The sequence below is a fragment of the Drosophila mauritiana genome, chromosome 2L (genome assembly GCF_004382145.1).
Source record: "Drosophila mauritiana strain mau12 chromosome 2L, ASM438214v1, whole genome shotgun sequence".
In the NCBI taxonomy this organism is placed as follows: Eukaryota; Metazoa; Arthropoda; class Insecta; order Diptera; family Drosophilidae; genus Drosophila; species Drosophila mauritiana.
Window position 1 is genome coordinate 3308020 of NC_046667.1, and position 21659 is coordinate 3329678.

At 42.5% G+C, this 21659-nt stretch overlaps 5 protein-coding genes across 7 annotated transcripts; 1 reads left to right on the plus strand and 4 right to left on the minus strand.

The window, feature by feature from the left end:
* Positions 1–94: 94 nt before the first annotated feature.
* Positions 95–2289, minus strand: LOC117151061. Of its 3 annotated transcripts, none has more exons than XM_033318291.1 (5): positions 1613–2287; positions 649–1556; positions 512–593; positions 310–456; positions 95–220 (listed from the first exon to the last, which is right to left on the minus strand). In XM_033318291.1, the coding sequence occupies exons 1-4, from the start codon at positions 1934–1936 to the stop codon at positions 310–312; spliced, it is 1461 nt and encodes a 486-aa protein (XP_033174182.1). In that variant the 5' UTR covers positions 1937–2287; the 3' UTR covers positions 95–220. The 3 variants fall into 3 exon arrangements, with proteins under 3 accessions (XP_033174182.1, XP_033174184.1, XP_033174183.1); XM_033318293.1 differs by having other exon boundaries at positions 96–220; positions 340–456; positions 1613–2280; XM_033318292.1 differs by lacking the exon at positions 95–220 and having other exon boundaries at positions 227–456; positions 1613–2289.
* Positions 2290–2358: 69 nt separating this feature from the next.
* On the minus strand, positions 2359–3255 carry LOC117151064 (putative oligosaccharyltransferase complex subunit CG9662). Its single transcript, XM_033318297.1, has 2 exons — positions 3005–3255; positions 2359–2945 (listed from the first exon to the last, which is right to left on the minus strand). Exons 1-2 carry the CDS (start codon positions 3141–3143, stop codon positions 2635–2637), a joined length of 450 nt encoding a protein of 149 aa, XP_033174188.1. The 5' UTR covers positions 3144–3255; the 3' UTR covers positions 2359–2634.
* Positions 3256–3516: 261 nt separating this feature from the next.
* On the plus strand, positions 3517–5102 carry LOC117151062 (serine/threonine-protein phosphatase 2A activator). Its single transcript, XM_033318294.1, has 4 exons — positions 3517–3648; positions 3704–4327; positions 4384–4592; positions 4666–5102. The coding sequence occupies exons 1-4, from the start codon at positions 3621–3623 to the stop codon at positions 4999–5001; spliced, it is 1197 nt and encodes a 398-aa protein (XP_033174185.1). The 5' UTR covers positions 3517–3620; the 3' UTR covers positions 5002–5102.
* Positions 5103–13945: 8843 nt separating this feature from the next.
* On the minus strand, positions 13946–14372 carry LOC117148711. The gene is made up of 2 exons (XM_033316261.1): positions 14263–14372; positions 13946–14202 (listed from the first exon to the last, which is right to left on the minus strand). The coding sequence occupies exons 1-2, from the start codon at positions 14327–14329 to the stop codon at positions 14033–14035; spliced, it is 237 nt and encodes a 78-aa protein (XP_033172152.1). The 5' UTR covers positions 14330–14372; the 3' UTR covers positions 13946–14032.
* A 261-nt stretch (positions 14373–14633) lies between these two features.
* On the minus strand, positions 14634–14967 carry LOC117150596 (boophilin-H2). Its single transcript, XM_033317553.1, has 2 exons — positions 14874–14967; positions 14634–14808 (listed from the first exon to the last, which is right to left on the minus strand). The coding sequence occupies exons 1-2, from the start codon at positions 14938–14940 to the stop codon at positions 14636–14638; spliced, it is 240 nt and encodes a 79-aa protein (XP_033173444.1). The 5' UTR covers positions 14941–14967; the 3' UTR covers positions 14634–14635.
* Between the last annotated feature and the right edge of the window lie 6692 nt (positions 14968–21659).

Below are 21659 nucleotides of genomic sequence, written 5' to 3' on the forward strand. Positions count from 1 at the left end.
ATATGATGTTAATTACATGTGCTTTTCAACACTGAAAGGCCAAACTATTGGCGATACTTTCAAATTAATACACTTGCTTTGAAAGACATACAAATAGAATTTAAAGCAACTTTATTTTAATAATATCACAAGCAGACTAGAATACACAACACTTGACTTGCTCACAAGAAAGTTTGCTCCACCTGGCGGGAGTGAGACAACGCGAGTGCTATTGAAGGCGCTGGAAAGAGAAACGATTACGTTATAAGTAAAGTTAAGAGTAAAGCACACAATTAAATTATAAAGCTGAAAATAACGACTTAATAATACTCAAGCTAGAAAACCGTTTGGTGTCAGTACAATGCTCGAATTGCCGCTCTTGAGAAGTCCACGAATCAGCGCCAAATCATCGGGCGTCAGGGACCAGCCGTTCAGTTGACCCACGGACTGCAGTTCCGGGCAGCTGTCCATTAGTAACTGGAAATAACTCACATTAGCCAAGTATTTAGACGGATTAAAACCAGTACTCCACCTCCACGGACTGCACTGTGAGCTCTGGCGCCAGAGTGAACCACACATCCTCCAAAACTTTGAAATCGTGCTGCATGAACATGCTGAAAAATATATGATTGATTGATTACTGCAGCAAGAAGTATATTATATGATTACCTCATAATATCATCGTCAGTGAACTCCACCGTGTCCACCGCCAGTCTCTTCAGATCGGTGGAATTGCAGAGAAAGGCCTTCAAGGAACTGGTCAGAATGGCGCTGCTCAGGATTTCCAGACCCTCCAGCTGATGGAACTTGGCATGTCCGGCTCCGTAGGATAGACTGTCGATCATGTAGCAGTCGAGATCAATGAGCGAGGGACACAGGCGAGCCAGCTTGCCCAGCTCCAGGTTCCCCAGTCCCTTGATCATGGTTAGATGCCGCAGATTCCTCCCAATCGGACGCTCCAACAGGGCCAGCAGTTCGGCCACCACAAATTTGTAGATCTTCAGTTTGCGCAAATTGCGCGTGCTAAGAGCCCTCAGGCTACCCGTTTTGGGCGAGTCCAGATAGAGGGTCTCCAGCCTGGGGCACGTCTGCATGATCACCTGCAAGGTGGCTTCATCTGTGCCTGTGTCGTGGATGTACTTCAGTCGACATTTGAAGCGATCGTCAACATTGTCGTGGATAAACTTTAGGGAGGCGCCAACAAAGGAGTACGTGGAGAGCGTTTCCACCTGGGGACAGTGCTCCAGGATTAGGGCAATGTCCGAGTAGCAGATGTTCTCCTCGCCCGGCATGCCCACATCCACAACGGTCAGTGACTGTGAGCACACGCCCTTGGCCAGTAGATCGATGCCGATTTCCGTGATGTCGGTCTCGCCGGAAATGTCCAGGATTTGCAGACGGGTGCAGCAGTTACCGATCTCCTCCAGCAGCCGATCGTTGGCTATATAGGGCACATACAACTTGACCAGCTGCTTGCACTTCCTGACTATGTCATACATGTAGTGCATATGCTCCTCCTTGACCCAGATACCCTTGATATTCAGCACTCTCAGTCCAGCTCCTTGGGCTGCAATCACCTGGAGAATGGAACCTTGTTCAAAAAAGGCTTCTATAAAGTGTTTTCCTTGATTACCTGCAGGATCTTCTCGTAGTAACTGAAGGGAAAAACCTCGGTCATCAGGAAAGTAACGCCGCAGTTGAGCAGCATCTGCAGGCAGGTGAACCGCATGTTGGCGTCCAGATAGTCCGAGCTGAGGATTACCCTGAGCAGATCCTGGTATATATTGGGGGTGGCTCCCAGCTGGGCCAGATACTCGTTCAGTTCCACCATCACGATGTTGATGTCCAGCTGCACGTCCGGGGCATACTGCGCGTAGCTGATGGTGGACACCAAGAGATTGGCCAGCTCCGCCAAGGCGCTGTCGCTCAGCGATCGCACGGAGCACTTTTTCGACATGTCTCTGTTTTGGTTTTGGCCCACAGGTAAACAAAATACGACGCAGAAGCCGCTGGGAGATGAGCGCAGGAGAGGATTTGTGTTGCTCGTGGTTACATCACTTGGTAGCAGGCGCAATGATGGTTGTTTTTCTGCTTCCTTTGAGTATTTCTAACGTTCCACGGTAACTATTTGGCCAATATCAGCTAAAGGCGCACTTCTACACATGCGCGTACCTTATATTTAGGGGTAAAAATAGATTCTAAAATTACATAGGCGAAGGAGACTGTTTCTGCCCACGAACTAGCGAACTGCGCGATCCAACAGCACGACGCAAACTGAGAGTCATGGGACGCCAAAATGTTTGGATTCCTCGGTTTCACATTCTCGATTCGGCGGGCCACTTGAGCGACCAAAAAAAAAACAATGCTTAACTCGTTTCATTGTTATTTTGATTCGCTTTACAATTGCATTATTTATTAGAGACGTTCTATAGTTTACTTAACTGATTCTGGTGCAAACCAGCCAGTTATTCTGATGTTTAAACAATATTACAACTAGTACACAAAATATTAAAACGAAATCGAAGTTTTTGTTCGGTATTCCACAGCTTTAAGCCCTTTAAACTAGAATTTCTGGCGAATGCAGTTCGATTTATAGATATTCGAATGTGGGAGAATACTAAGAGAGCGTTGCACAAACATTTTTCAGTAGAGATTCTAGGGCTGCAGGTAGCTGGGCAGCTTCATGCGCATGAACAGCCAGGTGGTGAAGAAGGAGACCAGGATGAAAATGAATCCCATGGCGGTCAGCAGCAGGCGATTGAGGTTAGTCTTGCCCGGCGTGTGCGTTTGGTCCATGATGATGAATCCCAGGCCGCCAACGGTGAACAGAAAGCTGCTGGCCAAACCCTCCATGATGTACTGCCCATTCACACGGTAGGGCATAAAGGCCACTGGACGCGAGTGTCCGTGCTCATCCACAGTGGCTCCCAGGCTGGGTGGCTCCACAATCACGTCGTATATGATACCTGCGAGCCAATCAGACCTCTGTTTAACCAATCTCAATGATATGAAGCTGAAAACTCACCGCCTGTCACCAGAAAATAGGAAAACAAAATCACACTGAAAACGGCCATCGGCGACGGCATTGGAATGCTGAATCTGCGCACCTTGATGTTCGGCGGCACCAGGATGTGGAAGGGCAGGTTATACAGTGTCTCGATCATGATGAACTAATAATTTAATAGCTATACACTTAAATATAACACGGTTTTTTCAATTTTCGTGGCGATGTCGCAGAATTTTGCCGGCGTAGGCGGAGTTTGTTGTTATCTATCGAATAGGGATGGGCACTTGTACGATACTCCCCCTGCATTGCTGTATTTCCACTAGACACCATCTTTGCTTGCAGCAGCATCATAAGTCAAGTCATTGTATTGTTATGTCCTAAATTTTAAACTGCCTCTTGGAATTGAATTTCTTATTAGACTCAATATATATTATATTTAACATTGGCTCATTGGCTTATTAATACTGATATGCTGCAGCTGCGCAGTGTGAACAGCCGTAATCATTGGTCATACTTAGTGATGTCACTATTGCGCTCGCGAAGAACAAGAAGAAGAAGCGCCCAAAATAACAAACAAAACGTAACTCCCGATCAAAATAGCTTTAAATTGAAGTTAAATAACGAAACTACGATAATGGCGAGTGCCATTCACCAAGCAGCAGGTAGGCTGAATGAATTTCTGAAGATACATATCATAACTAACCACTCCCTTTGCAGGTAAACTGCCGGCAATTGCGAAGAGGGTGCAAAATCTGGGCGACATGGGCGTTTGGCAAAGATCCCGCGCCTTCCACGATTTGATTGGATATATAAATGGCACTAGTACGGCCATTCAAGGCATTAAAACCACAGACGAGATTTTTGAGTCGGAAATGGTCAAGAAGCTGCTGCGGCTCTTCGATGCACTGGAGAAATTGGTGGAGCAAAATCCTCCGTTGGAACAGCCGCAGCGGTTCGGAAACAAGGCCTACAGGGATTGGGCGCAGGCAATGCGGGAACTGTTGCCCGAACTCCTAGAGCAGCTGCTGCCAGACGATAAGAAGCGATACCAGGTCGAGCTGGGGCAGTATCTCACGGAGTCCTTCGGCAATGCCACCAGGATCGACTACGGAACCGGCCACGAGTTGTCCTTCCTCTTCTTCCTGTGCTCCCTGTTCAAGGCCGAGATCCTGCAGGAAAAGGACATCGTGAGTGCTGCGCTGAGACTCTTCAATCGGTACCTTGAGCTCGCCAGGCAGCTGCAGCGAACCTACAACATGGAACCCGCTGGGAGCCAAGGAGTCTGGTCCCTGGACGATTTCCAGTTCGTTCCCTTCATCTGGGGCAGTGCACAGCTAGCGGGTAAGCAATGAAGTGAAATCCCTCCGAGCTTTCCTTTTTGAAACTTTTCCTTTCAGTTAAGAGCCCCTTTGATCCCTCGAAGTTCGTGGACGAGGAGATAATTACCCAGTACAAGGATCACTTCATGTTCATCAGTTGCATCGACTACATCTGCAAGGTCAAGACTGGACACTTTGGCGAGCACTCCAACCAGCTGTGGAGCATCACAGATGTGCCATCATGGGCCAAGATTAATGCGGGTCTAGTTAAAATGTACCAAAAAGAGGTAATCTTGAATCAGTAATATGACTAATTTAAAGTAGCTTTATTTGAATACCAATACTATAAATTATCCGCAGATTCTTTCCAAGTTTCCCGTGATCCAGCACGTCTACTTCGGAGAACTGATGGCATTCGAGCCCGTCTCCTCTGGCACAACTCTCTCCAACGCGCGACTGGGTCATGTGGCTCCGCCGCCGTCCAAACGCATCTGCATCGGAACTCCAAACTTGGTGCCACCAGTTCCTGTTGCTTCAGCTCCTCCTCCGCCCGCCGAATCCCTCAGCATCGAACTGAATGTGGGCGACTCGAGCAGTGAGAGCAGCGACAACAGCGTGGTACTGCGTCCATCCACATCGTCGGCTTCTCTGGTGGCGGCCTCCGAGGGATCAGGGGATAAGCTCAGCAAGGAATAGACTACAGAGAGGAGGAAAATGGCGATGATGTAACCTGTGTTAAAAATTCTTATTAATAGCGTTGGCCAATGGTCCAGTAAAAACTGTTTACACAAGTACAATCGCAATTTGAGTTTCTGGGTCTTAAGGTTTCAGCTTTAAAGTGGATAGATGGAGCTCTTTCCCGGCGAATGTATTTCACATCATTTAATCCTAACTTTTCATCCCCAAATTACCAAAACAAAAATGTAAATCTTAAGCCGAGTTTAATGGAAACAAATGTTCTTTCCCATTTACACGAGAAAAAGTACAAAACTGAGAAGCGAAGAACCAGAGAGTAAAAAATAAACAAAATCAATATGGCAAATGAGGCATGCACATAGATGAACTTATAGTACATCAACTTTTGCGGGGAGAAACAGCGTAAAACAGGACGAATTTAGAGCAAAAAGAGGGAAGCTGGAAAGTGGCAAAATGTAAAAGCAGAAGAAAAACTTTTGCGGGGAGTCCCCCTGAAAGCATAATCATTTATTTTCGACACATCATTTATCAAACCGTGCGGCAGGCGCCAGCTTGCCACGCCCCCTTATTTCGTCACTTAAAAACTTCATCCGGCATAGTTTTTTTTTTTTTTTCGTTCATTTTCATTTTCTTCGTTGTATATTCTGAGAAAAAGCGGGTAGGCAAGGCGGCGCATGCATTAAAACTTTGCCGACGCATTTTGATTGAAGACTTTCGAAAAACACGAAAATGTGTGCTTTTCTCCATTGTTTTGGCACAAAATGTGGCAACGAGCGACTAACTTCGGTCATGTTCATCAATTTGACCCTGCCCACGCCCACGCCCACATTCCTGTTTTCAAAAATGAATCCGTTCTGGGTTCAGTTTCAGTTCAGTTTCAGTTTCTGTTTCGGTTCGGTGTCGGTTTTGTGTTCTTGCAAATTGAATGAAATTTGCGGGTGAGCTGTTGGCAGGCGTTCGAACAAGGTCGAAAACATGATTGAAGGGCGGTGATGTGATAGCTATGATGTCTGTGATGGAGCGGGCGGTTGGCTGGCTGGGTGGACCTTTCAACTTGGCCAAATGGCAAATGTGGCCGGCAGCGGGGCTGACAAGGCTCCGACCGAGATTTCGGTGCTTCTGACCTTTGACACCAGCAGTTAGTTGGGCGATTCTGGGAATTCAGTGATTAATTAGCTGGTGAATGCTATAGTTGGAGTTAGTTCGTATGTAATTAAATTGCTTAAACTCTTTCGATTTGAGCAGGTGATACCCAGATGTACCGCCAATATCCTTAAGCTTTTTTTCTCGTTTTAATTTGCTCAACTTGCTCCAACTAATTACGTAAAAGACCATGCCCATCTCGACTTCTTACAAGGAATTTGCGAAAGTTCGAGCTTTGCTCCTGGAAGTCGAGATGTGAAGCACAAGGAGGAAAAGGAAGCCTCACAGGACGAAGAGGAGTCGGCCAAGTGGCTTTCAAACTGCAGCATAACAGGCACAAAGTTGTCGCAAAAACTTGGATCCGCTGGCCAGGAAACTGAAAACGCTGATGGAGCAACTTTGACGTGTGCCGGGTGAAAATTAGTTATTGTCTAAATGATTATTGTGGTCGGGGGCACTGGAAAGTATCAGACTAAAGTAATATTTTATAACCTAATATTTTTTGTATAGGATTACCCAATCACATTTAAGCATTTCGAAAAATGTATCACCATCATTTTTCGCCTTCATTAGCTAAATTAGTTGAATCCTTTTTTCAAGTGTCCTTGGGGGTGGGTAAAAATGGTTTTGTTGTACCACCTCGATGAGGTAAACTTAGTTCTTGATCAACTTTCGTGTTTTCTTGGCCAAAAGTCGACCGGCTGGGGCGGAGTTCAACTTGGCAACTTTGTGTGCGACATTGACCAGAGTCCAACTTTCCGGGTTTTCCATCACGTCCTGCAGTCCCAAGATTTACCCACTCCCAAATTAACTTGGGCGAAAATATGCGAGTGGCTTTTAGGGCTCTCTGCTTCTGGTTCTTCGGGTTGCACAATGTTTTCCTTCTGTTTTGCGACTCCACTCACCAGTTGTGTGTTTAACCAGATGACGCCACAAAACACCCAGACGGCCAACCCCCACCAGCATCCTTTACTCCTGACAAGGACTGGTTCCTGAAAAGGCACACAGCCCAAATAATGAATACCAACCAGCTTAGTTTGCTACCCTAGACATTTAAGTGGGTTAATTTCTTTTGGAATTTTTAGAAAAAATAAAAATATAAACTTTAATAAATCCAAAAAAGATTCGTAATCTAACAATCATTTAGCTATGTAATTGTTTTGTGAATTAATGTAGTAATCTTAAATTTTCTAACCCGCATATAGCTCATCATACCCTTGCTGACTTCGTCTACCCCTTCTTTTCAAACGGATAACCAAAGAGTTAAACGTCCCTGAGCCAAACGCATTGTTGGTGCAGAAGTGACCAGGAGGAGATGGGATTGGGATCAGGAGTTAGGACTCTGCTGTGTGCACGAGAACAATCGGCAGGAAAATGGGGAAATCAGGGCTGGAGCATGGAATATGCCTCATCCAGTTTTTCATCGTAAGGACAGCAACAGAAGGCGATTGGAAAACAGATATCTGAGTTATGTTCAGACTGGTGCTTCGATTTCATTACCAATGGAGCTCAAACTACATAATTACCTTTATAATTCTAATAATTAAAGATAGTAAGACATTAAAATAAGGAATATCTTTTTTATAATTCAGTATAGAATATTTTTAGCTTCCGTAAGATTTGTTATAAGTCGTTCTCATAAATGAACTTGAGTTCGAGCCAGGATTGAGTGGCTTTAAGCGACTGGAATTGGCAGCTCAGCCACTTTAACAATTACTCCGGCTCTTTCCCCATTTTTAGCCACTTGAGAGCCATCCTTAATACTGTTGGAATTACAAAGATTAGCGCTAATTTCCGACTACCAACTGCGGCTCCCTGGTTGCCTGACTGCCTGGCTGCCTTAACCCGTGGATGCCCCCGCTGTTCGCTTAACCCGCCGCGTCATCAAAGGTTACAAATCACTGCTAGCTTCGCCCAACTTAAAATATTAGCCCAAATGGTTTGAGGAAAACTTCGTCATGCAAACATGACTTGGCAGCCATCAGGCACCAGAAAGGGGTGGTGGGTGAAGTGGGCGCAATCGCTGTGGGAAATTCTGGAGCGGCGGATGCGAACGCATCTGAAATGTGTGCTGGAAAATGCAGCTTCTTCTTGCACCTTGGGGCTTTTCATTTCGGTTGCTGCTCCTTACTGCGGTAGACATCCTAGTCAGTTGCTATGGAACTCATATCCATAGTGGAGTTGAATCAGTTCACTTTCTAATGTTTAAGATATATGCTTTTATAAATATCTCCACTCTATTTTGTGTGGCTTTTTCTTAGTTTAGCAAAGACTAAAATATAAACGTGTGCCCTCTCTTTAAACAGTTATTTCCGAGCACACTTCCTCTTAACTCTTGTGAGTCCCCCAGTTGCTCCCGCGGCTTCCAGAGATTACATCCCATTGATGTGTGTTTTGGCCGTTGGCCAAAATGGGGGGAAATGCCGCTAAGTCCTGCCTCCTTGGTCCTTCGTTTTATTCCCATCCGAATGGCTGGCCATAAAAAGTGCGCGTGTGCGTAGTTTTTGCTTTTGTTCCACCTCCATGGTGTTTGTTTTTAATAACTTTTGCAATTTGTTTATGTGCTTTACATGCGTGTCCTGAGGGCCTCGTCGCAAAGACCTGGTCGGTCAGGTGCCTTCCTTATTAATTAGGCCACAAAGTGTCTCGAAGCGAGCCGAACAATGTAGGCAAAGGATATTCGATGTGGCAACACTTGTGGGCAAGAGCAATTACCTTCTAATTTATTACTTATGGACTTCAAAATGGCCTTCGATTGCAAAGGCTGATATAAAGTTCGTTAAAACGTTTCAATTTCATTCAATTGGTCGTCCAATTCTGCGTTCTTGTACAATATTCCCGATTTAAGGCCACATTTGCCACCATTTTTGGCAGCATCAAGCTCAGAAAATTCAAAAACCCTGCAGTCCCTTGAGCGGATCTGAATGTGTTGACATTTTTATGTGTGCATCTGCTTTCTTACGTTTTTTTGTTTTGGCATAGTTTTGTTTTCGAACTTTTTCGGATGCCAGGCAGAAGCCCACAGCGAAATATGCTGAGTCCCAGAACGGCATTCAAATGCACAATTGTTGTCGCCTCGACGGCGTTTGGACTTCCTTTCTTCGTCCTGGCTCCCCATTTTTCTGATTCTTTGCTCCTGCCTCAACGACTTGTGTGTGTGTGTGCACTATGTAGTCCTTGTTTTTAGCGATGTTGTGGGTATGTGTTGCTAAACTGGAGAAAATAAAATGGTAATAGCTAAAGCCAAGCCTTGCAAATGTCATTCCTTGGAGTAAAATATCTTACATTTTGTATTTCTTTAAAATTTATACACTCACAATGAAGTTAAGTTAATTGCGAGGCTGCGCACACGGCGTATACGTGATATTTGTGTCCAGCTTTTATCCGAGTGCATGCTAAACATCCGGTTGTCTTTGGTTCCGCAGTGGGTGCTTCCTCCCCTCCACTTTCTCCGCATTTCACCCCCTTTCCCCCGCTGCTGAGCTGCTTGATGCTGCTGCAGTCGCCGCTTTTTGGGCGTGCGGCTGTCGCTCAACTTCCGCTCGAATAGAGTGAAAAATAGCATTTTAGTGGGCACAATTCGCCAGGGGCCAACCTGCTCGTGCTTCCGTCCGCCTACCCCACCCACTTCCCTTTTTCAGATTGACAACACACACACCGGAAGTGGAAGTGGAAGTGCCAGTGGAGAAAGTAGGAAGAGAAACGGCAGCCATCTTGATTCGAACTGTCAGCCGTTAAAGGCTCGCCAGCCATCTTGTTCTAACCAAATTAAATAGTACAATTTACCATGTGTCTGCGTGAAATGCCTGTGTGTGAGTTTGGTAATTGCGAAAGTTGCCAGCGAAGTTACTCAGTTATAAAGGGAATTCATATGAACAAACACAGACACTCGTACACTAAGCGAAAAGTGAGCAATACAATTTAATTGCCAGTTAAGCCCAGAATTACATCAAAACATTCGAAAGTACATAGCTGCTTTAATATTTCCTTATTTTATTTATACAAGATACTTTGAAATTTCTCCTTGTGTGCGATGCTGCATTTGTGTGTTATTTTTTATGCGTCGACTGTGCAAAGAAAAGTGCAGAAATTGCAAACGACTTAAATAAGCAAACAGCAGTGAAAAGCTGACACACTCACACACATGCAAATACACGGTGCATGAAGATGGGATCATTTACGACCTCTCTTCGTAAAAAACACATTTTTCGCGCTTTGCTACTTAAATAAACTACTTTTTACTACTGACTGGCTTTTACAGCCGTTTTTGTTGTTTCTGCCCTGCGTTCATACATACTGTTTTACGTGTGTGCATAATTTGTTAGCATTGTTGTTCTACTTATTTTTTGGATGGTTACTAAAAAGTTGAGTATTACTTTTGGATGGCAACACTGTTTTCTGGGCCCAAGATATGTGCACTGCAGGTGACAACTCTACTCGTGCGGTGTCTTAAATTATGCTGTAATAATAACACCATTTGACTTGAGTTAAGTCGTTTCAGAACAAAACTAATTTAACTAATTTATAAAAACTCTAAAAACTTATTCAACAAATGCTTGATTTCCCACGTAAACTTTATTGGAATTCTTTGAACGAAAAAAGTCAGTGTCACAAATCTAAATTTCAAATATTCCGCTGGTTTTGCAGGTGAAAAGAAAAATTGCGCGAGTAACCACATTTGTGCGCTCAACTTTATTGGCGATTTTATGCGAAATAGTTCGCTGCGAAACGCAACAAATCAAAGTGCACTTGCATGTATTTTTCATTGTTTTTGCGATGGGGAGAAGTTTAAAGTTTAAATTGTCCCCTCGATGGCCATCTAATCAGTCAAAGAGTTGGCCAACTTCGGTCCACTGCATCCACATCCGCACAGTCGCCGCTTGCAATTGTAACTTTGTGCCCGGACTTTTCTCCGATTGCGTAACTTTACGGCTCTGTCAGAAAAACCAAACAACTGGCGGCTTTCCAAGCCGACTTCCAAGTGCGTTTGACAGTCGGTCGAGGCTGAAAGGCCAGCAATTTTCGGACTGGCAAAAAGGAGCTCCACTCCACTCGCTGGAGGTCATCTCGATTAAAGCCGTAGTTGTGAGAAGAACATGCATGAGACTTTCAAAGGGTAGCTTTGAAGGGCGAAAATCTGAGTAATCTATGGGGTATGTCCAACAGGTCGTATACTTGATATTAAGCAACTCTTATTATAAATTTGCTGGCACATACACTTCAAAGTTTGTAGAATAATGCTTACTACACCTTTTCACTGGCAAATTCTGCTACTTAAACTGTAATCCCCTTACAACCAGTCCTGTTGGCTTAGTAAACCGATTATGGGAGTCGTAATTAAGCTGACCACACTTCTCCATTGGTGCGCCTAGCCAAAAAGCCCGAAAAGCGCGGACGACACTTGCGGGTGGCCGGGCAGCCGGGAAAAGTGCGAGAAAAGCGGGAAAATTAGTGGCGATAGAAAGCTTTTTCTGTTGCCCAGTGCACTTAATTGGAATGCACTTGAAGTGCTCCTGCCGGTTGAAACAGAGACCGCTGCGAAAATGCGAAGTACTCGCCAGCGAATTGGCAGCTGGCTGATGTTGTTTTCCAGCTTTTCCCGCAGGGCCAATTACTAAAGATCGGAATTACGACAAGGATGAAGTTGGGGCGAACCACTTGCCATAATCCTTTTCAATCAACTATGGCGAATCACGGGGATTGCGGGAGTGAGTGCTGCAAGTCGAATGGAATTCGATTCGATTTGATTTCGTATTTATATTCAATTTATTCTAGATATTTGCTGCTCTATGCAGCATTTTCCACTCCGATATGCTTTCCTTTGGCTCGGCTTGGCTTGCGTTTTTTTGGCCTTTGCCAAAGGGGAGATGAAATCAAGCAAAACTTGTGCATTTTCATTTTTTTGTTTTGTGCCAAATTGAATCGAATTCGATCGGGGAGCTACGGAGATGATTTTAGATGGACTTTTCTCCAACTTACTGCGAATGCTGTGGCGCTTATGTAATAATGTACCAAGCAACACAAATAGCCGCACTCTGATCCCAATAATTTATGGTCCTAGCCAGCCCTGGGCCGCTTTAAAAATCGCTTAGCGTTTTGGCACAAATGAAACATCAAAGATTTACGAGCCATGATTAAGCCATTTTGCGGCGCCTTAACAAAACGGCCAAAAACAAAGGGCCGTAAGCGCGGCTTTCGCGGAATGGAGGCCTCAGCTCAGCATCGTCCTTTTGGAAAGGAGTGCAAGTGTTTCTGGGCAAAGTGTTGAGCTGAAAGTGAAATTCCCCTTTTTATTTATCGAATGTGCTGAGCAGTGGGGGAAAGTCGTCGAGGAAGCAGCATTTTCTTTATATTTTCCTGAATGAGAACGCTTCGCCTGCTTTCAAGCTGTGAGTAATTGTTCTCTTTAATTGCAGCCTGGAAATATCTTTTTATTATACCATTCTGCTTTGAAAGATTTAAATTTAATCTGTAATCTGGAAAGTACAACTTTAAAATATACTGTGGCATACATTTACGCTATTTTAGAGATACTTCATTACTTTTCAACCACAAACCCACCTACGATGTTCTTTAATTTGCGAACAAAACTTATTTTGGGTCTTCCAGGATTGACCACTCGACTTATCTGTTGGGAATCCTGTAAGTCCTCCCATTGTTCCCACACGGAATGGACTTATTTTGTAATTACCACGAGCTTTGCGAGCTCGCTCCTTCGCCAAGGGCCATTACTCATGGCACTCTTTAATTATGCTGGCCAGAGATTTGGCTGGCCATTCCAGAGGAAGTTGCTCCGTGTTACGTGGATGTGTGCCCTCCTGGGTGTGAGAACCCAATTATTGCAGGGCAACAGCAAAGTCGATCCCACAGCTGATAACGTGCAATTTGTGAGGGCATCTCTGGGGATTCGCCCTCTGGTTTTGCATTTTTTGTTTATTTGCGGCGCCAATCCTTTGGAGGCTTATAGTTTTGTAATTGTTTCGGGACGGACCTCGTCCTCGCTTCCTTTTTTTGTGCCATTTTCGGACTGATTTCGATGGCTTTATCCCTGCTCGGCACTGCTTTAAATTGCTTGGGGCTTGTAACGATTTTTATTCAGCTGTTTTTTCCGTGTTGTTTGCGTTGTGCGCAATTTGCATTTTGGGAAATGGCGGGAAATTGTGCGCGTTTCCAAGCGTGTGAATAATGTGTGAGCTTACCGAGCTGCTTGCCCCCAAATCCGGATGCTGCCACTCGGGTGCCGTTCCAAAATGATTTGTAGGCATTTTAATCTAATTAATGTTGTCGCGATTGAGGCTGCAAATCGAGTGCACACGAAAAAATCTTTGCAATAGTTTTAATGTCAAACTGGAGTTTTCCAACAATGTACTTTAAATTTTAATAAAATGTGTATATATATATAATAGAGAATTATAATTTAATAGCATTATTTAGCTTAACTGGATTGCGCGAAATGCACTTTGGCACCCCGCTGCTAATTGTCTACCAAGTTTTACTTCACCCTGTTTCGTCCTGCGTCCTTCGCATTCGTCCTGCTGCTGCCATTTCTTCCACTCCTCAACTTTGTTCTTTTGCAGCCATTACGCGCACTTGTCGTCGGGGTTGTCATTATGCTTTCATGGCTTTAGTTTTGCCCTGGGCACAAGTTTTCTAAAAAACGAAATATGAATACAAAAATGGCTCAAAGGGGTGCATGGAGCGATGGGAGGAAGTCAACAGACTGGCTGCGAATAGGAAAAGTTTTGAAAACTCTTTAAGTCTCTTTTCGCTGATTGCAAGAAAACAATAACAAGAAGTCACATTAAAATTTAAATCGGTGAGCAAACAAGCCAGTTTGCTGTGACTTTTTGAAATATTTAATATTGTTTTTTATTTTACAGCCATAAGACTACTCTTTGCATTTATCTTCGCATTCCTTAATGCTCTCAAAGGACGTTCCATCGGTGTCGCATGCAACAAAATTCTTTGAAGTACACATGTTTTCCCAAGGTAAATATCCTATTCGAGTAATCAAAGTGTTGCAAGCACCTTGGCCAAACAACTCAATAGCACAACTCGCTGAAAAATACAATTTTTAAGGTTTTATTAAACTAGAAATAGTAGTTTTTTAATACTCACGATCTTTTAAAGTTGAAACACAGCCAAGTATGGAACAAATTAGGCAAATAATTTTATATAAATGCATTTTAGATATATTCTTTCTTGCCGAGGACAAGTAAATGAATAACACTTCTAATTTTCTTGTTAATAGAAACTTAAAATGCGCAACTAATAGAATTTTACCCTTGTTAGCTATTTATAAATATTAATTTAGTAAGCATGCATCTCAAAACAATTAAATATATACAAACCGCGTCTAAAACAATTATACGTGGTATTAATATTAATATAGTAATCGCAGTTAATCGCGATATTATTCCGTATACTTATTTATGTTTTGAAGTATGAATGAAACACTTTTTTTATATTCATAAAATCCTACAATTTTATTTTAACATTCCTTGCATTTAGCTTCACATTCCTTGATGCTTTTGAAGAAAGTTCCTTCGGCCGAACATCCACTAATGTGCACCGTCTTGCATTTGTTTTCATTGGGTATATAAACTATTTTCGTGATTAACATTTTACATAGGCCAACTCCTCGATATTTAACTCCGCAGACAGCTAAATGACAATTAAGTAAATGGCGTTAATTTAATGACTAATAGTAATAAATACGAAGTACTTACGGTTTTTCAAAGCTGAAACACAGCCAAGTATGGAAAAAATTAAGAAAACAATGGAAGAAAGCTTCATTTCAATTTTGAATTTCGAGCAGGAGTAGTACTTGTGCCTTTCGAATGACTCGAAAAGACTGAAAGTTAACAGCGCAAAACAAGTTAATATCTACAAAAATAATATTCTTTAATGGCCATATATAATATTATAAGTCTGCTTATTATACCAACATTTCATTGAGTTTGACGGCTTTTTGTTTTCGGGGTAATTAATCTTGCACCAAAAACAAAACACTTGTTTAAACTTTTCTCGGAGAGTTCATATGTTTTGTAAATATAATATTCAATACATGTTCCCTGTATTAACAAAGCTCAGGTTTCTTCACATTTAATAAAAAAACTTCTTCAGATATACGCCCACTTCCTTCAATTTATTTGCCAATTTGTTTACTCTATTGAATGGGAATCCTTCGCCATTCCATGTGGATTTTCTCTTGTCTCTTCGACTGAAATCGAACATTTGATACGAAATTTCAATAAACAGATGATAACAACACTTAACCCTCGGCGGCCCACCTGCTAGCCCCCCCTTTAAACGTCGGCAACCAGGTGATTGTCTTTTTCGAGTCCCCGGGCATTATTGCGAAAAGCTTTGTGCAAATTTTCTCATATTTCCTTGGTAAGCTCTCCTCAAGGACGACTCAAGACGAGGGCAAATGGCATAAAGCAAATATAAATATGCTAAAGGGGGAAAAATTTGTGAAAAAAATGTATTCTTACTTTTTTGCCATTTGGCCCGGTAATTGTTATTTGATACACACAAAGAGCGAAAAGTTGTGTTATTTCGCTTTTGGCACATTTGCCAAGCCAAACAAACTGCAAAGGGAAAACTTAAAAAGGAAAACGATACATTTGAACGAGTGTTTTCTATTAAAGCCAAGACGGGGCCATAAGCGAAATTCAATTAAAAACTTTAAAAGCCGCCCAACAATTTCCAACTGCAATTAGATGAGAGAAAACACACACAGAAAGTCCTGATTGCATTCAAAACGAGATACGGTTGCAATATATACGGATACATGAACGCAGCTGAGATACAAAAACTTCGCTTTGGCAAACTTTTAGCTATTATGTAACAAAACGCAGATGAAGGCTGGCAAATTGCAATCCATACGCCCTGCTCGCCATTTTCTCAGCCATCTGGCCCTTATGGCTCAAAAAAAGGAGTTCCATTTCTTTGCTAATTCAGGAAACTTAAGCAGACCGAGTGTGTTTTGCAATTATTTATTTTATAAATACAGTTTTAATGCCTATGAATTACCAGTACATAACATTATAATAATTTTATTTAATTTCAAACTTTGGTTGGTAAAAGCAAACTTTAACTTTTAGTCTTATAAAGGAGCATGTCCTTTTTGTTGATATGCCATCCATGGGACTTCTAGGGAGTTCATTTAATTAAGAACTTTACACAAACACTCAGTACAACTTTAGATGAAAAGATGCAGGAGCAGTTGTTTATGATGATAAAGATGCATAAAGTTATCAAAGTTGTTGAGCTAGATAAAAACTTGTGAGATAAACATAATGGTGTTTCCTAATAGAAAAATAAGCACACAACTTTGCCATTAGCGTCAGTTTTCGAAGAGTTGAGCTCTTAATTTAACTAATAAACAATTATTTGCAAGCAAATGTCAGATTTGGACTTATAAAAGCTTTAAGATACATTGATAGGATTTGTACTATTTAATTCGATAAATTTGTTAGTTTTCAAGTCTCATAAACTGTAATCGACACATTGGCAGATTTTTATTAAACTGACAGCTTTTGCCACTTGATCACACTGAATCATAGATAAAAAATGTGTTTTCCCGAATATTTTAATGGCGATTTGAAAGCTTGGAAGTGAAATATAATCATATGGCAGCCACGGATTTCCACTCGTGAATGTTTTAAAGTCCCGAAACGGATATGGGTTGGAAAATGGTGCGTTATTTATATCATTGTTCGATTTGTTTGCCTTTCAACTCTTCATTTGGTCATTTGTTATATACGCCAGATCGGATTTATGTTGCCGCTGTCAAGGGTTTCATTATTATTTGTTTCCCGGGACCGTTTCATTCGCAACTTTGCGGCATTTGGCATTTGCATTTTTATGGCAACACTTTCAGGGGCCGCAATTATTTCCCCATCTCAGGTCCTGCGAACCGAGAATTTTATTGCCCCTGCATCCGCTGCCTCGTGCGAGGACCTTTATCTCCTTTTTTCCGGGCTGCGGCTGCTGTTTGGTTCAAGTCGAGCCATCGACAGTCATTTGGCAGATATATTGCAGTCACAACATCGCATATAACACATCAATATCCGGCACGGCCACGCCCACCCACACATTCCGCCCCCAGCCGACGATTTGCACATAAACAGAAGCAATAAGCGGGCGAAGGACGAAGGACACAGGACGAGAGCAAATTGAAAACGACAAAACAAAACTGAAATGTGGCCCAAGTTTGGGGAAAATGTAGGTTGGTGGTGCCCTGCGGAAATCGAGCAGAATGTTCTACATAATTTCAGACATATTCTGAACAAAATGTACCAAATAGTAGTACATTGTATTTGCTAACTTACGAACATTACTATTGGCTATTTTACTCAAAATCCTTTGGGGTACTGTTAGAGATTCCTACTGTAATTTTATTTATTTTAAATTATTATGAATTCCACACATTTCAAATGCCTGCAATACCATTTTTACTTCGGTATGTACCTAGCAACAAATATTTGCTGTACCGGATATCCGGTTTTCCAGCATGTGACGGAAGTTGCTGCTCCCCTCGCACCCACTGGAGAATTCGAGATGGCCCCCTGAAAACTTTCCCTTCATTTTGAAGCTTGTTTTTTGCTTATTTTATTACTTTTTCCCCGTTCTGGCGAAGTGTTGTACGGCCTGCAGAAGATCTTAATTTCGATATTGATGTCAAATTGTCGCGCGGTTTAATTAAAAATATCCACAGAGTGCAGCAAAAGTGAAACAGAAACAAGGGAAACCCAGTGCAGTTTCCCAATTGTTGGTGCGCTTTTGTGGCTTTTCTTTTCGCTCACTTTTTATTTTATAGCGCATTTCTGCATTGTGTTGCTGCCCCACAATTGCCGAGTGGCTCGATTTGGGGACCAACACGTTGTCAACTGGTCCGTAGTTTCATTGTGGCCCTAGGCCTCAAAAAGTCAGCGCTTGTCCTGCAAGATTTAACTTGAATTTCATAAAAGTACGGTAGACATACTATTAAATTGTTGCCTTTGAAATTCAGCAGGAATTCCGTTTTTAATAAACATTAATTAATGTATTTACGAGAACATGTGTATTGAGTCATTTGATTTACGTCCGTTGGCTGACCGCAAAATTCTTTCAGCAGATGTCTGACCCACATGTAACTTTCATAAATAAATCCATATGGATGTTTCCAATTTCATCAATGCCATTTGAGTTCATCACCGCAGCACTGCAGCAATCGGTGATTTTTTCACTCATCATTTCCGCCACCGAAAGTCCAGCATACATTATTGATTATAATTTAAAATTTATTTTGCCTGCATGCCAGGACGACTACTATGATCATGATGAGGAAGAGGATGTTGCCAATTGTTTTTGCCCGATGTCCTTTTGGGAACTCCACTTTCCATTCTGTCCGACATTTGCGACGCCAATTCGCTTTGATGGCTAATGAATGATGCAGGGCTTCAATTGTGGATGCTATCAAATATTTATGAATTAAATGGAAAATCATCAAACGGATAAGCCCATCGGTGCTGTGGAGGCTGTAATGGAGCATCCTTTTTGATTGTGGCCAGAACAACAGCAAAGTGGGATAATTGGAATAAAAAGTGTTGCCGGAGAAACGAAGCCCCGAAATAGAAGTACTTGCCGTTCGATAGGTGTGTACATAATTGAATTATTTTCAGTTTAGCAATGTAGAAACTTATCTGAAAGCTTGGCCAATATAATTAAGCGAGCGAAAATTGAAATACGCAACGTGCAGTCAGCGCAGTACCTATAATCCAAAATAGTCCCCCAAAAATATTCACACAAACTACAAACTTGGCGCAAACTTTGTAAGTAGCCCAGGACGAAAAGGACTTCGCAAGCAGCAGGATGCTGAAGTAACTTCCTTTTCGGCTTGTCGGTGCGCCTTAGTTGGTTTAACTGGTAATTGCAGTTTGCAGGGGGGCGCCAAGGCGAAAATTGCCCCAAAAATGTGGCGGCAAGAAAATGAGTTCGCTGAGGGAAACTGGCGGACTCATAGCCTCCGACCTCGGAAAACACCACTCAAGTTTATGTTGGTACTTCGCGAGGGAATTAAGTTTCCTGGACTATCCTATAGCATGTACCAGAAATCACTACTATAAGCTAAAGTTGCTATCTTTATTCCGCGTTCTAAATGTTTTGACAGCGACTTCGCCATATTTCACATTTCCAATCCCTTTCGAGCAATTGATTCGATACCATATTCCTGGCTCGTAAAACGTTTGGCCAAAACAACATGGAGCTGGGCGAATGTGTTTGGATTGTCTCTCGGAAAAGTTTTGAGCTGTAAATAAAATATATAACCATTTGGCACACTAACAGTATGTGAAATGGAAATCGTGCCAAGCGGGGTCAGAATCTGACTCGATGTGTGCTTTTTCCCACATTTTTCCCTGCAGTCGCTTCAACCAAAAAGCAGCGTACGTGGACCAGAAAACGGAAAAAACAATTTCCTCGCTCGGAACTGGCTTTAGTTGACCCAATAATGGCACAACAAAATAGAATCCCTTTGCCAATCTATGCAGCAATAGTTGTTCCTGTCCCTCTTGTCCTCCACTTTTCGGCTCTTGGCTCCTAACCTTTGAGGATGTTGCAGTTGCGAGTTGCGGTTGAGAGCATGTGGCCTGGGTCATTAAAATCATATGCTGCTCTGGTCAAAAACTGGCGATTTGCTGGCAATCTGATAAAGTTGACTAGCAGCCAGCCCTAAAAGAAATGGAAACACTCACGCACACTCCTGGCCGGAAAGGGAATCCTTAAGGAATTGGATGTAGACAGGATACCCTGGAAAACGGCAAGCAAATTAGTAGTAATTACACAAGCTTATAAATTCAAGTGTATTCCAACCGCACTTCTGTTAATTATAGTATCCACTATCTTAATGAATAGGCTCAAGTTGCCTCACAATCCCAATCGACCCAACATCCTTCTAGAGTAGCGTTTATTGTAATGGATGTGCTTTGTTAGAAAGTTTCCAATATCTGTTCAGCACATACAGCCGAGGGCAAGTAAGTAGAGACCGGCATTATGTTTGTGCCCCATTTTGTGGAGGCCCCCTTGCTCTCTTTCCGCCATTAGTGGGCGAGGGCGTGGTGGGTGGTGGGTGGTGAACTTGCTACCCTGTGGCGTGCATTGAGTTTCATGACGTCATTAGCGTTAATGGCTGTCCGTGTGCATTATGCAGCAGTTTAAATATTCGCTCTGAATTCATTTTTTGTTTAATGAAAAGTTACACGAGCTGCAAATGAGCAGCGACTTGCATTGCAAATAATGTGCCACAAAGTGTTTGCCATTAAATTTGCGGTCCCATGATGGTAATGAGGTGATGTGGGCTTGATGTGGGGTTCGCTACGGCCTTTCATCGAATAGTTGAAAGGATTTGGCCCGTTGTCATGGCGGCTTTTGTTTCACGTTGTTAACCAAGTCAAGATAAGGGATTAAGTTCTTCGTGGCTTTCTGCAAGCCTCTCGATTTTCCCTACTCGCTCTTATCAACACCAAACTTCTGGATTTCGGCTAGTCATTAATGAGGCGATGACACGTATGGGGTGTGTGACTTTTGAGGGGGGAAATATCCATGACGTTGCCACGGCAGTAGGATATCATCATGAATTTAAGGTGAGCCGCAGCTCTTTGAATTTGCCAGGAGATAAATGGGGACTTGATGATTTAAATGTGTATTCTGATATTGAAGATATCCTATTTACATGATTAGATTACCAAGAATTAGCAGGATATGTGTTGTTTGGGCTTTTTATTCCCATTGCTAGTAGAGTAAAAGGGTATTCTAGATTCAATGAAAAGTGTGTAAGAGGTAGGAGTAAACGTTTGGTCAAGTCTATTCATTATTATTTCATTTTGAATGCCCAATAGATTAATAAAATATTATGTCCATACTAACATCTAGAATAACAAAACCATAAAAATAAAAACGTAAGCACGATTTTCACACCTTTCCCATTGGCATTAAACACCTCGCTGTGCGGACATCGCGATGCTCATTTCTTTTCAGATCTTTCCCTAGTATTTTATAACCCTTTCAGACTTAAGTCCTTTTCCCCGCTAGATGTTGCAGCTGAAAATGGGTGCAATACCCCTTAATGTATGGCCCACTTGTGCTTCGCACAAAAAACCAACTTGCAAGAGCTTAGTCAGCGCTTACACGCAAAACTCGCACACATCAGCCAGTCATGGAAAAGCGTAAATATATCTATATGCACACATGTATATATTCTCCGCATATATGTAAGTATGCCTTTTTGTTGTCTGAATTCAACGAGGCATGCAAAATGCCACCGAAATGAAATGTGCAAACAACCACGCCGAAACAGGAGCAGCGACTAGTTGGCCAACGGCTTTAGTTTTAAATTATTCTGCGCAATTTTATTCCAGACCGTGCTCGCCTTCCCAAAAGGTGTTAATCAAATGGCCAGTATGTCCTGCATGATAAATGTCCAGGCGGGAAAACACATTGGGAGCAGGGTGTGGCCAAATCCCTGAGGC

Excerpts from the sequence above, each read along its gene's own strand:
- LOC117151061 (XM_033318291.1), bottom strand. The coding sequence starts at position 1,936 with ATGTCGAAAAAGTGCTCCGTGCGATCGCTGAGCGACAGCGCCTTGGCG. Across the intron at positions 1,557-1,612 it reads ACTACGAGAAGATCCTGCAG|GTGATTGCAGCCCAAGGAGC; the intron begins GTAATCAAGGAA and ends TCCATTCTCCAG. Across the intron at positions 594-648 it reads ACTGACGATGATATTATGAG|CATGTTCATGCAGCACGATT; the intron begins GTAATCATATAA and ends TATATTTTTCAG.
- LOC117148711 (XM_033316261.1), bottom strand. The coding sequence starts at position 14,329 with ATGCATTTATATAAAATTATTTGCCTAATTTGTTCCATACTTGGCTGT. Across the intron at positions 14,203-14,262 it reads TGTTTCAACTTTAAAAGATC|CGAGTTGTGCTATTGAGTTG; the intron begins GTGAGTATTAAA and ends TGTATTTTTCAG.
- LOC117150596 (XM_033317553.1), bottom strand. The coding sequence starts at position 14,940 with ATGAAGCTTTCTTCCATTGTTTTCTTAATTTTTTCCATACTTGGCTGT. Across the intron at positions 14,809-14,873 it reads TGTTTCAGCTTTGAAAAACC|CTGTCTGCGGAGTTAAATAT; the intron begins GTAAGTACTTCG and ends ATTGTCATTTAG.
- LOC117151064 (XM_033318297.1), bottom strand. The coding sequence starts at position 3,143 with ATGATCGAGACACTGTATAACCTGCCCTTCCACATCCTGGTGCCGCCG. Across the intron at positions 2,946-3,004 it reads CTATTTTCTGGTGACAGGCG|GTATCATATACGACGTGATT; the intron begins GTGAGTTTTCAG and ends ATTGGCTCGCAG.
- LOC117151062 (XM_033318294.1), top strand. The coding sequence starts at position 3,621 with ATGGCGAGTGCCATTCACCAAGCAGCAG. Across the intron at positions 4,328-4,383 it reads GGGCAGTGCACAGCTAGCGG|TTAAGAGCCCCTTTGATCCC; the intron begins GTAAGCAATGAA and ends TTTTCCTTTCAG. Across the intron at positions 4,593-4,665 it reads TTAAAATGTACCAAAAAGAG|ATTCTTTCCAAGTTTCCCGT; the intron begins GTAATCTTGAAT and ends AATTATCCGCAG.